We start from the raw sequence: 16117 nt of genomic DNA on the forward strand, positions 1-16117 counted from the left end.
TCCATGTAAATAGCCCGAATCGCTTCTCTGTGGCTGTGCGCCCGTCCCCCGCATTCCTCGCCATGGAGCTCCAACGCAAAGAATACCCGGCATTGCTGGTGAGAGTGCCTCGATGATGCCTCCCAACTTCTTCGGCTCACACCATGTATAGACATCGCTGTCGCCCGCCCAGGCCGTGACGGTCCTCGACACCCGCATGAGACATGTCGGCCAGCTCAACACCCACATTGCCGACTGGCTGCAGGTGCGTCCGGCCCAGCTGCCGCGCATTGCCATCCACACGTGCTCACCAATGCGCAGGAACGCCGTCGCGTCGAAGAACAATACGTCACCGGCCTGCGCAAGCTCGCAAACAGACATCCTCCCGATGAGTCCTCGGATCTGGGGTATGCACCCGCCCCATTCGTCTCATAGCACACCAGCTAACACGGGGCAGCATCTTCGCGACGCCCTGGCAGAAGATCGTGAGCGCAACCGAGTCCATCGCCGCATCGCATGCGCATCTGGCCTCCCGGATCGAGGCCGACGTCGAACGACCCCTTCGCGACTTCTCTGCCAACAACCGGGACGTGCAGGGCTTCGGCAACATCCAGGGGAACCTCTCGGCAATCGCAAAAGACATCGACACAGCGCAGAAGAAGCAAAGCAAGCTTCGTGATAAGGGATCGAAGGCCAAAGCTTCCGCCGTTGCCGACGCCGTACAGGATATCGAGAAGGCGGAGCTGCAATGGGACTCGCAGGCGCCCTACGTCTTCGAGCAGCTCCAGGCCATTGACGAGACCCGCCTGAACCACCTGCGCGATGTGCTCACACAATTCCAAACGCATGAGGTAGACCAGGTAGAGCGGAGTAGAACTACCGCCGAAGAGACTCTGAATGCCATGTTGAACATTGAGACCGCCGATGAAATACAAACGTGGGCGTTGCGAATGCGGAGCGGAGATGCACCCCAGCCTTCGCGGAAACCAAGCAACCCACCAACTCCTTCGCGCACCCTAGCACCCCCAGCTTCTGGACCAACATCCCCTACCGCAGTTGATGACAACCGCAGCCAGAAGAGTGGCTCTGTGCCGGAGAAACACAGCTCCAACCCCCTCAAGCGATTCGGCACGGTATTGGGGAGAAGGAGACAAAGTGCGCATCCGTACGGCCGAGCGCAATCACCAGACCGACAATCTTCTTCAAACCTGGGCTCGGCATTCAGTGGATTTGGCAAGGGCAAATCGAAAAAGGGAGATAACCAGGGCCCATCGCTGCCTCCTACTGCGGAACGCCCAATATCACCTCTGCGACAATCGCAGAGACCCAGTACTTCTCAAAGATCCGATTCCCAAAGCATTACCCGCCAGGCCAGCACTGATGTTGCGCCTAATGGCCCCACAACCGAGTCGACCGTGGAGACAGATGCACCAGCCGCCGTCAATGGCACTGCACCAGTCCAAGAGTCCATACCAGAGCTCAAAGAGCCACTACCGCCACCACCAGTCACAGAGACGCAGCCAGAGCCCGAGAAAGATGCCGAGGGTTTCTCTGTGCCTCCATCAGCTCTTGATGCCATCACCGAAGCCGAGAGAGAAGCAGGCTTGTAAGATGACCACATACACGACAGTCTACTCAGCTAACCATTAGCAGGGCACAAAATGACGGCAACGCACCACCCCAGTTCAAGCTCGATATCAGAAATGCTCCGATCCAGGAAGAAGATGGAGATGCTGATGCGGCTACCGCCAACCTGGTCAACATGCTGCGCACAGTAAGTAACAGCAGAGGTGTCTTCAATCCTATACTAACATCCATACAGCAAGCTGCCCAGCCGAAGCGGTCAAGCACGTTGCGTGGTCGCCGAGATGTTCGTAACACGATATTCGTACCAAACCCCGCAGCACCCGAGCTTCAAAGCATAGGCGAAGTGCCTCCGCTCCCAACGAGCGATTCTGGTCTCGCTTCTGGCCCCGGTTCAGCAACATTCCCTGCCCCTGCCATTCCTCCCCAACCTGCATCTCCAGCTTTCAAGCCTCCCCATCGCGCATTGCTGTCAGACGACCACCCAGCATCGGATACGCAATCCATTCGATCGGGCCGATCGCTAAGCAGCTCCGCTAGCACCACGATCAGGCATCCGGACCTGCATGAACCAGGGCTCAATGCGTCGCTAGTGGAGACCGTCAGCGCCTGGTTCGAGCAGGGTAACGTTACCAAGGCCATGGTAATCGGGCAGGTCGCGCTCGCGTACAACCCCGTCGATGTCTCTGCCGGTCCATTGGGCACCGAGAGCATACGTCTGGAGAACTTCCCCGTGCTTGAGAAGGTAGCGCCCAACCCTGCCTTCATCGAGCAGTCAACAGATAGCCCAGGCAACTACACCGTTGACCTATCGAAGATTATGAAGACATCAGTGGCCTTCCACTATCAGCTTCACATCGAAGACAGCAACATAGCATCCCTCCCACCACTCATCCTGTCACCAGCCTGGAAGTCAGAACCCACACAAACCTCCGCCATCCTCAACTACTCCCTCAACCCCCGATTCGAACTCGGCGGCGCAACCAGCATCACCATCCGCAACCTCGTCCTCGTAATCCGCCTTGAACCCGGGTCCAAAGCAACATCCTGCCAATCGAAACCCACGGGTACCTTCTCGCGCGACAAAGGTCTCATCTACTGGCGCCTAGGCGACGTGACCCTCTTCAAAGACTCCGCCCCCCAAACCCTCCGCGCCCGCTTCATCACCGACGGCCAAGCCGAACCCGGTAACACAGAGGCCCGCTGGGAGATCAGCGACGAGCAGTCTTTGACTCTAGGCAGCGGGCTAGGCGTCAGCATGAGTGCGCCACTGAACGCGAAGAAGGACGACGGCGAGGCGGATCCGTTTGCGGATGCAGAGGAGAATGCGCCGCCTAGTCCGGCGATTGGCTGGAAGCCTGTCGCCACTGTGAAGAAGATTACCAGCGGGACTTATCTGGGTGTGTAGATGGAGAGGGATGTTGTTTTGAATAATAGGCAGGAGGAGGAAGAGGTGGAAGTGTAGATGCACGTACGAAGATGTTAATTACCCCAATCTATTTAGACTACCTGCTATTTTCTTTGCGTATGTGTGTGGGTTGGATTCAGGGAACGTGTTGTTCTTTTGTAAATAGGTTGGGTAGGTGAATGCAGTCTTGATATCCCATCGGAGATATTGTGTTGGCTTTCTTTTTGTAATCCTTATCTGTTGTACGGTTTGAGCTACTTTTCATCATGGATACTAGTTGCTTTTATTCCGCCTTTTGAGTAATACCTGCTCTGTCGTTTCTCCCGGACATGTGATAGCCTCTGTCTTTGCTTACGGATTAAAGCAATGGTTGGAGCAATGATGGCCAGTAGTTGCGATTGATCATCCAAGGAGGTGCCTTGCAAGAAGCCGGGCTACAGAACCAACGATACCCTCATACACATTGATATCCTACCACCCGATATACCAAGCAGAATTACCCACTCTGTCACATCCATAGTGTGATCCCACCCCACCCCCCCATGTTCCTCACAACCTTCTCCCAGGCCAGGCCTCACATACGATCAATCTCCCTCAGCAACTCCCTCCTACCCGTCTGTCTCATGACCTCCAACTCCGCCGCGAGCATAAACAAAGTAGCGTTAAAGCAAAGCGCCCAGAAGATCTTGAACCCCAAATGCAACTCCCAAGTCGCCAGCGCCCCAGTCGTCATTAAACACAAGGCAATCATGAACGCCTGACGCCTCTCAGAGCACGCACGAAAAACATGATGCGTCGAAGCAAAGGTAAAAAGATCGCGCGAAGCCGATCGAATGGGCAGCGGGACTGTGCTTTTGATATCGACAAGCGGACCGGTAACGTTGTCGTCAAAGTACACGTGCGTCCGCATGCGTGCGTAAGTGTATACAGCCAGAGTGACGAAGAGGAGGATAGTCAAGATCTCCGAATTGTTGATGTAAGTAGTGTAGGGAGCGTCGACGTGGAAGTATCGGAACCAGATGACGTGGATTGCGTTGTCAACGAGGTGCATGTACGACAAGCGAACTGCAATGTCGCGCCATGGCCGGAAGATGAGGCTATAGAGGAAGTAGAGCATGTCGGTTGGGTCGTCCGTCTTTTCAGACGTGAAGGTCCATACTGGGTCGCCGCCTCGGTTGTGCACGGTACGGGTCTCTTCGCGGAAGTAGTAATCGTCGTAGAAACCGAGGTAGCTCCAGCTCCAATATCTGCTTTCGACTAGCAGCCATAGCCAGAAGATCTTACCGACGGAGTTGGAGTTCCAGACCAAGCTTGACCAGTTGGGTTGGGTGCTCCAGCCGGAGAAGATAGACAGGACCCGGATGACGGTGGTGATGAGGAAGTGGAGCCAGAATGTGCCTTGCAGCAGACATCGGAGTCTGTTACGGTAGGCGATGAGACTGTATAGGAGCGTGGCGCCGACAAAGATGTAGAAGGCTGGCCAGCCGCGATGCGTAGGTGTTTCGAAGACGTGTCGGTTGAACGGGCACTCAGGATACGATGTTCGCATCTCGCCTGGAGCATTCCAGTAGCAGACTGCATACGTGCCTGGGTAATTGTTCCTGAGAGCTATTGCGGTGTACACCAATAGTCCGGGTGGTGCGCAAAGGAGCAGTACGATGTGCCAGTTTGGCGCGTTGCTCAAGTCCCGCCGAACGAACTCGCACCAGGAGGTGAAATCATCCCACAAGCTTGTCATAGCTTCGACCGAGGCAAGAATGCGGCGTGTGAATATGATGTTGAGGTACAAGCCGCATGCTTGTTATATGGACGCAAGGAGGGCTGGTCGGTGGATGTGTACCGAGTTGGTTGTACCATGGTTGAATGAACCGGTGCCGCTATGATGAGGAACCGTTATGTAGTTTGAACAAGCTGTGCATCATGTTAGAAATTGAGCTGATGTTAGAGGTTGTGAAGGCTTACAAATAGGCGGTTCTTCTTGGTGAGAAGCCTCGACGGCAAGACGAGAAGCGTCGTAACGTGGAACGTTTTTGGAGTTTCGGTTTTTTTTTGGGTTTTAAATTTTTTTTGTATTTTTTCTCTTGGGGTGGCGTGCTCTGCTGCGGCAACTGGTGAAGGGGCGAGGAGAGGTCGGAATCGTAAGGGCACGACCGGCGTATCATAACGTATCATAACGGCAACGCGGTCGATCATATGGCATCCTTAGACCTCTCCCCGAGGTTCGTTCGTGTGGCCTCTCCCCACTGACTCCACCGTTCGTGACGCCCCGTAATGCTGGGCCACCTTCGCAAAGAGGCGGAAGACCAGGACGTCGCCGATCAGGCCCAGCAGGGCGTCGAGGCTTCCGTCAGCAGGTATGAGGTCCCGCCACGAGTCCCCTTTATAGATCGCTTTCACCAGCGCAAACACACAGCAGAGCCCCTGAATGAGAAAGGTAATTAGCAAACCATCTTCAAAGCTTGGGTGAAAGGAAGATTGAGGAAAACTAACACTCTCAATGAGCCACACCCAAGGCTGGTCATCGAAAAAATACTAGTTAATAAATGACCAGGCGGCCAAAACGAATGTTCGTAAGCGATAGTAGAACATATTGGTGATATTAATACTACAGAATTGAAAACGAAGTCACCCAGCCATCATATACTCCTCCGATTGTTTACCGCTAGTGAGCATGCTAGTGTCCAGCTCCTCCCTTCTCTCAGCAGCGGAAGGATGTACCCTTCACAGCACTTCCACTTCACACAGGAAATTCCAAGACACCTTGAAGACAGACACGCTTCACTAACTGGTTCATCGCTGAAAGAAAGTAAACCAATGTAGCCTCCACAGTGGATTATTATTTTGCCTTTGGATGTATCAAACGCGTGCATGCCTTCCCCCGAGGCACCTACCTCAATGCCCAACACTGACGTATGACACGTCATGAGGTAGCGTGGAGGCCTCCGCGGCACCCAATCTGGCCAATGCACCCCAGCCTACCGTTGCAACTACGATCGGTATGCCACTCAGCGAGGCAGCTGAAAGTAGGGCCTGGAGCATACGATCATGACATCCAGCTCACAAAAAACTTCAAGAGGCACGTTGCTGCATACAACTAAAGTGGAGAGAACAGAAGACACGCTCGTAACGTGGTTTGAGGAAGACAGAGTACTAGGAAAACACCTACGCTCATATCTATCTCGACTTCTGCCGAATACATCACGTGTAGGTCGCATGCTATGACACTTACCATACCCATGTAGGTTTCTAGAGGCTCTGTAGTAGCTCGGCTAGCATGGCACGGGCAGATGCGGACTATATGCAACATCACGATTGCGAGGCTGGAACAAGAGAAGGTGCATTAATACGTAGATTCCAAACTATGGAGTTATGAGTAAACTTACATTGAGCATGAAGAGAAGACCTCCCAAATTCGCTTTTCCAAGTGAGCGCCCTGAATGGTATGTGTCCGAAATGATGTCGGCCCAGGTCGCCAAAGATACAGTGTAACCCTAGATAGTCAAGTCGCGATGAAAGACGCGCTCACTCCATGCTCTTGGCGAGCGCCCACAGACTGTCAAGCTTGGCCCTTCCAAGTGTCTCACGAGCCTCGCCAGCGGTTTCGCAGACTCTTGAACCCCACTTGCGGAAGGAGCGCTCCTTGATCTCACCCTCGAAGATGAGGATACACTTGTTGGATGAATGGTCCTTGACGTCTCCGGTATCGGTCACTGGCCTCAGCCACTTTGGATCCGATGCTTGCTTCTCGGCCTGGTTCTCTGTTGGTGGTCCGTTCTCATGCCACTTGATGCGATGGAGCATGAGCTTCTTGTACTTGTTGATTGCATACGCGCCGCCCTCGACAACGACCAAGTTGAGATCGGGGTTGAATAAGGTGATACCAGTAAGCGCGTGTTCTTTCGCGTTGTTGTCAATCTGGAAACGATGTTTGCCGTAGGCGAGTGTGTTGATCTTGAAGACGCACATGTAGAGACCTTTCTGCGCGTCTTTCTCTTGGTTGGCTGCAAGCTTGGCCGCTCGCTCTTCCTTGGTCAACTTCCGATCCTCGTTTGCAGTGATGTGATCGTCGTGACGCTGTTGAATCTGTCCCTCGACGAGCATCTCTACAGCAGTAGGATCTGCGATAGCTTGCTCACCCATGACACGCATCATGTTTCCGCGCTTGACCTTGGGTGGCGGAGGCGGCTCCAGACCGAGACGAATCTTAGCCTGGTGCTCCTTGAGGTCGGCCGCACGGCGCATTCTGCGTAACTTCTGTGTCTCCTTGGTGGTAAGATACATGGGCTTCACCTGGACTAGACGCTGATCCTGGGGCGCTTTCAGGAGGGGAGGATGTTGGACGTAGAGAGTGATGATGGAATCGTCGGTCTCAACCTTGACCTTGGTCGGGTCGTCCAAGCATTCGTAGGTAGGCTCGGCCAGAATACCCTCGTCCCACCATTCGATGTCCGGAGGTGCCTGAACCAGGAATCCGCGCTCGCTATTCTCGTCCAGACCAGCGCGGCGTGCTTGGATGGCGAGCGTCTTCTTGATCTCTTCTAGGCGGCGTTGCGCGCGCAGCTTGGAGGCCTGGTCGAGGTACTTTCCATGCTCATTGAAAGCCAGGACACGAGGGCCTCTCTTCTTGGCAAGGGCAGCAGCCTTGGGGTCAAAGTATGGATTCTCCAGCTCCTCCTCTTGTTGTTGCTTCTGCTTCGAGGCAGCGGGCTTGGCCTTGGGGTCGACTTTGGGTGTCTCTGAGCGGCGATTGCCCAGTGTTGTCGCAAAGCGAGGGCCAGTGGAGTCTGGTGTTGGCGCTTTCGCGATTCCTGAGCCGGCCTTGAGCGCTTCCATCCGTGCCTTCATGGCAGCCAGCTTGTCCTGGACTGATTCGCTAGCGCCAGCCGACGCCGGTGCAGGAGCCGCAGCGGCGGGCTGCTTCGCGAAACGGGCTGCGATCTCAGCGGCCTTTGCCTTGGCTTTCGCCCTCGCGGCTTCGATGGCATCAGAAGCCTTTGCGCGCTTGGCGTCTCCATTCGGGCCCTGGCCGTCGGGGTAGGGGCGCTTCTCTGCCATGGTCATGGTGGATGTGGTGGATAAAGGAGTGTGGGTCGTGTGATTGGCGTAAGCGGAGGATCGGGTGTGAAGTCCGGTTGAATTCGCGCAATGTCGTCGCTGTAGCGCTATAGAGAATCGACGCAATTCACTACATGTGATGCGCGTAGGATGTAGCCGGCGAGTGTGTCCCAAAACTGGCGGGTGGGGTGTGGTGGATGATGAAAGCCAGTCGCTGCAGAGTGACGCGAAATCCGCGCTGCCGCCTCGACAAGCGCCTTGGCACTGCCGGCTAAACCCTGGCCGAACTTCTCTGGTCCCGAAAAAAACTCCCCGCAAGGCTCGCGCTGCTGCGAACATTCACTAAACGCCTTTGCGCGCGACTTCTCCAGAAAATAGGCGCAAAAGACAAGCTGGCGCCGCTATGAACACCCACCAGCCGACTTCCTCGGCCATAAATGGCGTCGAGTTTGGCTTCTTGACTACAAGCGATATCAAGTCGCTCTCGGTGAAGCGCATCACGAACCCGACCACCTTCGATACGCTGCTGCACCCGGTACCTGGCGGTCTGCACGACGCTGCCCTGGGCGCTTTCTTGGACAATGCGTGAGCTTCATCGCGTTTCTACAAGCTCATTCACTCGGCTAACAAACTTCAAGATGCGGAACATGCGGTCTCACCAGCTTCCAAGGCTGCCCCGGCCACTGCGGCCACATCGAGCTCCCCGTACCCGTATACCACCTCACGTTCATGGACCAGCTGCTGCGACTGCTCCGGGGCAAGTGCGCATATTGCCACCAGCTCAAGCTCCCCCGTGTCCAAGTCAGCGAATTCGTCTCCAAGCTGCGGTTGATAAGATGTGGACTAGTAAAGGAAGCAAACGAAATGCACGAGCACATCAGCATGGAGAAGGGCAAGACGACAGAAGACGCCGGTAATTCGGAGGATGACGATGATGACGACAATGCCGACATCATCACCCAGCGCAACAACTACGTAAAGCGCTGCATGAAGAGGGCAGGCATCACAAAGCACGATGCGCGTGCTGTCCGCGACAAGAACGAGACCATCTCCGATGCGCGGCGACAAGTCATCAAGGACTTCTATGCCGATCTGACCAAGCGGAAGGCCTGCGGCAGTTGCACGGGCATCAGCCCAACGTACCGAAAGGACCGTGGCATCAAGATTTTCCGTAAGCCTCTGAGCGAAAAGGACAAGGCCAAGATGGCTGCAAAAGAGATGTCCTTTCAAAACCCTCTGGACATCCTGGCTCGCAGAGATGCGAAGGCGAAAAAGCAACATGTACACGCGGATGAGGGAGTCGCGGACCTGGATCCCAACTCGAGCGAGGACGAGGGCATCGAAATGGAGGATATACAGCAGGCCGACGGGTCGCTCCTCGCTACAGAATCCCGCATGGCACGGAAAGCGAAGTCGTCATCCGCTGTTTCAGAGAGTGCGCAAGAGTATATCAACGCGACAGAGGTCAAAGCAGCCATGACCCTACTCTTCGAGAGCGAGACTGAGATGATGCGACTTCTGTACAGCCCTCACGGAACCAAGTCTCTCGTGGACGTAAACCCCGACATGTTCTTCACACAGGCCATCGTCGTACCACCCAACAAGTACAGACCCGAAGATAAGACGGGCGACTCTATTGCCGAATCCGCCAGGAACAAGCTCTACAAGAGCATTCTCGAAGCATGTGACACAATCCGTCAGATTAGCCAGGAGATGCGAGGCATGGAGAACGAGCTCGGATACCGGAAACGTAACTTCGATGACATGCAGACCCAGTTTGTCAACCTCCAGGGTGCCGTGAACGCCCTCATCGATCGCGATGCAAACCCCGTGCAAGGCCGCGCTGCAGTCACAAACGCCGATGGTATCAAGCAGGGTCTGGAAAAGAAGGAGGGTCTCTTCCGAAAGAACATGATGGGCAAGCGTGTCAACTTCGCCGCGCGCAGTGTTATTTCGCCTGACCCGAACATCGAGACCAACGAGATCGGTGTCCCTCCAGTGTTCGCCATGAAACTTACATACCCAGAGCCTGTCACGAACCACAACTTTTACGATCTTAAGGAAGCTGTCCTGAACGGTCCCGACAAGTGGCCAGGAGCGCATGCCATCGAGAACGAGTTTGGACAAGTTGTGTCACTGAAGAAGAAGAACTACGAAGAGCGACTAGCTTTGGCCAACCAACTGCTTGCACCCACAAATTCATACTCCAATGGAGCTCGGAATAAGAAGGTGCATCGTCATCTGAACAACGGCGATGTTGTTATCATGAACCGACAGCCGACACTGCACAAGCCGTCAATGATGGCACATCGCGCCCGTGTATTACCGGGAGAAAAGACCATTCGCATGCACTACGCCAACTGTAACACATACAATGCCGATTTCGACGGTGACGAGATGAACATGCATTTCCCCCAGAACGAGCTTGCCCGCGCGGAGGCTATGACGGTAGCGGATACCGATCATCAATACCTATCTGCGACTGCTGGAAAACCTCTGCGTGGTTTGATTCAAGATCATATCTCCATGGGAGTCTGGCTTTCGAACAAGGACACATTCTTCACAAGAGAAGAGTACCATCAACTACTCTACTCTTGCCTGCGACCGGAAGACGGCCATACCACCTCAGGTAGACTTGAGACAGTTGACCCTGCTATCATGAAGCCTAGGCCGATGTGGACGGGAAAGCAAATCATCACTACTGTCTTGAAGAACATCAAGCCCGCAGAATACCAGGAACTGACGCTCACATCCAAATCGTCAACAAATGGCAAACTCTGGGGTGTTCACGTCGAGGAGCAGTTCGTCATTGTCAAAGATGGCCAACTGCTTTCCGGTATCATGGACAAGGGTCAAATCGGACCTGCCGCGGGTGGTCTCATCAACGGCATCTACGAGGCTTACGGAGAGACGATTGCTGGTCGAGCCCTCAGTATCATTGGACGGCTGCTTACCAAGATGCTTCACATGCGCGCCTTCTCTTGCGGTGTCCAGGATCTGATTCTCACAGAGGAAGGAGATCGTGCCAGGCTGGAAGAGCTCCGTAAAGCGGAGAAGGTTGGGTTCGAGGTCGCCTCCAAGTACGTCACTATGGACGCGGAGAAGATCGAACCCATGAACCCGGAATTACGGCGACGACTTGAATCCGTGCTACGAGACGACACCAAGCAGCACGGTCTGGATCTGCTCACCAACACTGCCAACGGCAAGATTTCCTCTGCGGTTACCTCAGCCTGCTTACCCGATAAGCTCATTAAGCCATTCCCCAAGAACCAAATGCAAGCCATGACAGGTTCTGGAGCTAAGGGTAGTATGGTCAACGCTAACCAGATTTCATGTAACCTTGGTCAACAAGTTCTGGAAGGCCGAAGAGTTCCAGTGATGATTTCTGGTAAGACACTGCCGTGCTTCAAGCCCTTCGAGACCAGCGTACGCGCTGGTGGTTACATCGTCAACCGTTTCTTGACTGGTATCCGACCGCAAGAGTACTACTTCCATATGATGGCTGGTAGAGAAGGTCTCATCGATACTGCTGTCAAGACTTCCCGCTCCGGTTATCTGCAAAGATGTATCATCAAGGGTATGGAAGGTCTCAAGGTCGAATACGACACCTCTGTCCGCGACTCAGATGGTACCATGGTCCAATTCCTGTACGGCGAAGATGGTCTCGACACAACTAAGCAGAAGTACCTCAACGACTTCAAGTTCCAGGCGGAGAACTTCTACTCGCTAGCCCAATCCCTTCACACTGCTGAAGCCTACCCGAAGGTTTCTAGTGCTGAAGCAGTTGAGCACAACAAGAAGGCGGCGAAGAAGGCTAGGAAGGGTGATGTGGCTGCAATGGACCCTGTTACTGCAGTTTACACGCCATCGAGGCATAGTGGTAGTACTTCAGAACTGTTCTTGCAGGCTAAGCGCGACGTAAGTTACTTCATCCCGATCAACCGTAAGATTCTAATGATCATAGTACTGTGACCAGAATCCCGACAAGCTGCTCAAGAACAAGAAGAAGGATGAGGAGGGCGAGATCCTCAAGCGTACCTTTGAGCAAATGCTTGACCTCAAGTACCTGCGGTCCCTGGTCGAGCCTGGCGAGGCTGTCGGTGTCGTTGCTGGCCAATCTATTGGTGAACCCTCAACACAGATGACGCTGAACACTTTCCATTTGGCTGGTCACTCTGCGAAGAACGTCACACTTGGTATTCCCCGTCTACGAGAAATCGTCATGACTGCTAGTGCGAACATCTCTACCCCGTCGATGCAACTATATCCCCATCCCGAGCTTTCTAAATCAGACAACGACAAATTCGCCAAGAGTATCAGTCGTCTGCCACTCTCGGCTGTGCTCGACAAGGTCACTGTGACTGAGACCACTGGTCCCGGTCTCGAACACAGTCAGGCCAGGAGCTACAAGATCCGCCTGGACTTTTACCCGGCAAAGGAGTACACCAAGGAGTACGCTATTAAGGTTCGCGACGTTGCCGAGTCTATCGAGCAGAAGTTCTGCCCGCGTCTCCAGAAGATCATCAAGGCCGACCTCAAGAAGAAGGCTGCGAACAAATCCTTGTCAACGGCGAAGTCGGCTGCCATCCCAACTATCGGTGAGAAGACTGGTAGAAGCGGAGAGCAAACAGTTGACGAGTCAGAGGAGACCTTCCGCGCGGGACGGGAAGGCGGTGCAGAGGACGATGACAGTGACGACGGCGAGGGTGACAACGACACTACTCACGCCAAGGACCGAGGCCGACGTGAAGACAGCGTGGCTTACGAAGAGCCAGAAGAGGAGGAACAGGCAGTCAACGACAACCTTGATCGAGAAGACGAGATCAACGACGAGGACGAGACCTACGGTGGCAGCCCCAAGCCCTCGCGCGCAGCTACCCCGGAACTCAATTCTGACGACGAGGACGAGGTTACACTCGTACCCACTGACGAATCCTCGGACATCCGCCACGACCGCATCTGCCACGACAACGAACACATCCACGACTTCACCTTTGACGACCGCAAGGGAGCGTTCTGCGAGATCACGTTTGAGTTCGAGACATCGACTCCCAAGCTGCTCATGCTGCACCACGTAGAAGACGCTGCCAACTTCGCCACCATCCACGTCATCCCCGGTATCACCGCCGCTCAATACTCAGAAGCAGATGGTGTCATTAACACCGAAGGTTCCAACCTAATCGCCATGCGCGAGTACGCCCACATCATCGACGTGAACCGCACCATGACCAACGACATCGTAGCCATGCTGCACCTCTACGGTGTGGAAGCCGCCCGCGCGACCATCGTCAAAGAAATGCACGGCGTCTTCTCCGGTCACGGTATCTCCGTCGACCAACGCCATCTCAACCTCATCGCCGACACCATGACCAAGGGCGGTGGCTTCACACCCTTCAACCGCATCGGTATGAAGGGTAACGTCAGTCCCTTCATGAAGATGAGTTTCGAAACCACCGTCGGTTTCCTCAAGGACGCCGTCATGGAGCGCGACTGGGACGAGCTCAAGAACCCCAGCGCACGCATTGTCGTCGGTAGGCTGGGTGGTATCGGTACAGGCGCGTTCGACGTGCTTGCACCTGTCAAGATCAGGGATCCGCTCAAGAACGTCGCAGAGGAGGTCAACGAAGCCATCTCCAACGGTATCCGTGAGAAGCGTGATTCCGACTCTGAGTCTGAGGATGAGGAAGAAGAAGAGGAGGATGAGGACGTCGATGGGGATGTTCAGATGGATGACGTGGAGATGCAGGATGTGGATGCTGTTGAGGAGGTCGAAGAGGTCGTTCAAGAGTCGCCGAAGAAGAAGGAGAAGAAGAGCAAGAAGCATAGGCGGAGTAGCGATTAGGCGCTGCGGATCTCTTTTGCTTGTACGTTACTACGAGTGCACGTCATTCTTGAGCATGGTTTGGGCGTTTGGAAAAAGGAGGGTTAGTTAATATTGATGTAGTCTAGCATGTTTGCATTGTGAAATGGCAAAAGTCTTGCAACTTTGATAGCTTTACATGGATATGTGGTTGCAGGATGTGTCGTTGAAGACTAAAGATATTCATGCACCTAGGTAGTGACTGAACAGTGAACGGTTACGGCTGAGGTCATGAAAAGTAATAGAAGAGTCCTCATCCACCGGGCGGCAATGTCAGATGATTGTGATCGTGTGGCGCTCGCTTTTAGACGGATCCCAATCAACGAACTCGTCGTAGTCGCTAGGGTCAGCAGGAGGCTCCATACAATGCCTAAACACGCCAATCCTCCGATACGTCTGCAGCCGCTGGTCTACACATTCGACTATTACACCTTCTAGCAATCTGATAGGTTTCCATTTGCCGCTCCACCCGACCTCATCATATTGCTGGATATTGTATTGTTGGAGGGCAAGATGAAAGCTTCCCTTGGCGAATCGGTGTCCATCCGAAGTGTAGCATGAATCGTAAACTTCGTATTCAGAGGGGAATTCGCGAAGGGCTGCTGTATTCAGTTCGCTCAGTCGTTTCTGGCTCTGTACCATGTAACCAGAGATTCTCAGGCTACCACTTGATATTCTGCCCGAGTTCAATGCTCCGTCTGACTCCACTCTCACGGACTCCACTTTCGCCATGATTTCTTTCTGGGAGCGAAGGATGAGACTCGGCCCGAAATGGAGAAACTTCACTGGAGCAACGACTGACGCCCATGACCAAGATGGCGCTATTGTTTTTGTAAGTAAAAGGCAAGTTTAGCTGTTTCTTAGGTTATGGTACCTCTATATCTCTCTGGGTAGATCTGAGATGCAGCGGCATGCATGTCATGTCTCACATACCATAAGAGTCCGTTGGTTAAATCCCCCCGCCACAGTCCCGCCAGATTTTCGTCTTGAAGTGCTTCTGCGTATCGACTTTGAAGACCTGACATAGCCGGGAAATAATCTTCTTCGAAAGACAAGTTAAAGCTCGAAAACATTTCGACGATCTGTTTCCAGGTTTGATACATCTTAGCCTTGTGACTTTCCTCTGTGGTTTTTGGCCCATATTTACTGAGTAGTGCTGTGATACGAAGAGGACCACGGGGGCCAAACAACAGCACATTAGAGGGTGGCTGTATCTTTTCTTCGGGGAAGGCTTCACACGCTGAACGCTCGGAACATTCCCAGTGCAGCTGTCCCCCGAAGTAGATCGATCTTGGGCTAAGTAGACGCTCTTGCAACACCCAACCACGGCCCATGAGTGGGGCTCTTGCAACCTCTTCGAATATTATCGAGCTGCAGGCGCGAGACCGGAAGACTCTATCCCCACATCTAACATTGATGGAGAATGGAGTTTGCGGTCTTGAATCGCGCTCGTTAAGCAGACCAACTTCCGTTTCTTTAGTTGCCCCCTGATCTAAGAGGCTACCAATGTTCAAGAGCGCGCCTTGGTAAATTAGCCCCATCGAAGTGATCTCTCGATGTAAATCGGCCATGTCATCCTGTATGATACATAGAGCATCTATCCAGACGTACTTGATACGCAGGTGCCGGGCAAGGAAGAACGAATGTTGGAATATCTTTGGTACTGATTTCTCGTCGATTCTTTCTTGCATCGCCAAAAAGCTGTTTCTCAAGAGCTTTGGCGTTATATCGGCTTGCCATCTGTGACTCAACGTTATGTAGTGCGTATTCTCAATCTCATGGATGTCTTCTTTTGGAACAAGTCGTACGAAGCTTGATCCTATTTCAAGTAGACGGGCAGGGAATGTGGCGTATTTGTGGGTCAGCCTTGCATTGCGGCAGCTTTCGTGACTCATCAGACAGTCTTGGAGCCATTTTGATACCTGATCGAGGCATCGCTGGTCTTTTGTGTGTTGCGCCAAGAGACTTGTAGGTACCGTGAAATTCTTGTCGGTGCTTTCGTATTTTAGGTAAGTATAGTGAGATGTGGAATCCGACCCATCTTTTGGGTAGATGCGAAGGAGCTCAGGTACCATGTTTGGATCTGATGCAATATAATCCAAGCTGCCGCTGAGCTCTAGATTTTCTATGGGGCCGTAAGTCTTCGTAAGGGTGTGTTGGTGGCAAATGCAAACTCGACACCCTTTCGCAGCGGCATCAATGATGCATTGTGGATCATAGGAAATTTC

The 16117-nt window shown here is 53.5% G+C and overlaps 4 protein-coding genes across 4 annotated transcripts; 2 read left to right on the forward strand and 2 right to left on the reverse strand.

Moving 5' to 3' along the window:
- Positions 1-62: 62 nt before the first annotated feature.
- J4E79_001668 (uncharacterized protein) lies at positions 63-2971 on the forward strand (the record flags this gene model as incomplete). The annotated part of the gene is made up of 6 exons (XM_049350576.1): positions 63-98; positions 152-244; positions 301-386; positions 437-1585; positions 1633-1753; positions 1802-2971. 6 exons carry the CDS (start codon positions 63-65, stop codon positions 2969-2971), a joined length of 2655 nt encoding a protein of 884 aa, XP_049214415.1.
- Positions 2972-3545: 574 nt separating this feature from the next.
- On the reverse strand, positions 3546-4520 carry J4E79_001669 (uncharacterized protein; the record flags this gene model as incomplete). Its single annotated transcript, XM_049350577.1, has 1 exon — positions 3546-4520. One exon carries the CDS (start codon positions 4518-4520, stop codon positions 3546-3548), a length of 975 nt encoding a protein of 324 aa, XP_049214416.1.
- Positions 4521-6493: 1973 nt separating this feature from the next.
- J4E79_001670 (uncharacterized protein) lies at positions 6494-8032 on the reverse strand (the record flags this gene model as incomplete). The annotated part of the gene is made up of 1 exon (XM_049350578.1): positions 6494-8032. One exon carries the CDS (start codon positions 8030-8032, stop codon positions 6494-6496), a length of 1539 nt encoding a protein of 512 aa, XP_049214417.1.
- A 397-nt stretch (positions 8033-8429) lies between these two features.
- Positions 8430-13871, forward strand: J4E79_001671 (uncharacterized protein; the record flags this gene model as incomplete). The annotated part of the gene is made up of 3 exons (XM_049350579.1): positions 8430-8611; positions 8665-11947; positions 11994-13871. 3 exons carry the CDS (start codon positions 8430-8432, stop codon positions 13869-13871), a joined length of 5343 nt encoding a protein of 1780 aa, XP_049214418.1.
- Between the last annotated feature and the right edge of the window lie 2246 nt (positions 13872-16117).

Source organism: Alternaria viburni, assembly GCF_023758015.1.
Source record: "Alternaria viburni strain BMP 2772 chromosome Unknown scaffold_3, whole genome shotgun sequence".
Taxonomy (NCBI): Eukaryota; Fungi; Ascomycota; class Dothideomycetes; order Pleosporales; family Pleosporaceae; genus Alternaria; species Alternaria viburni.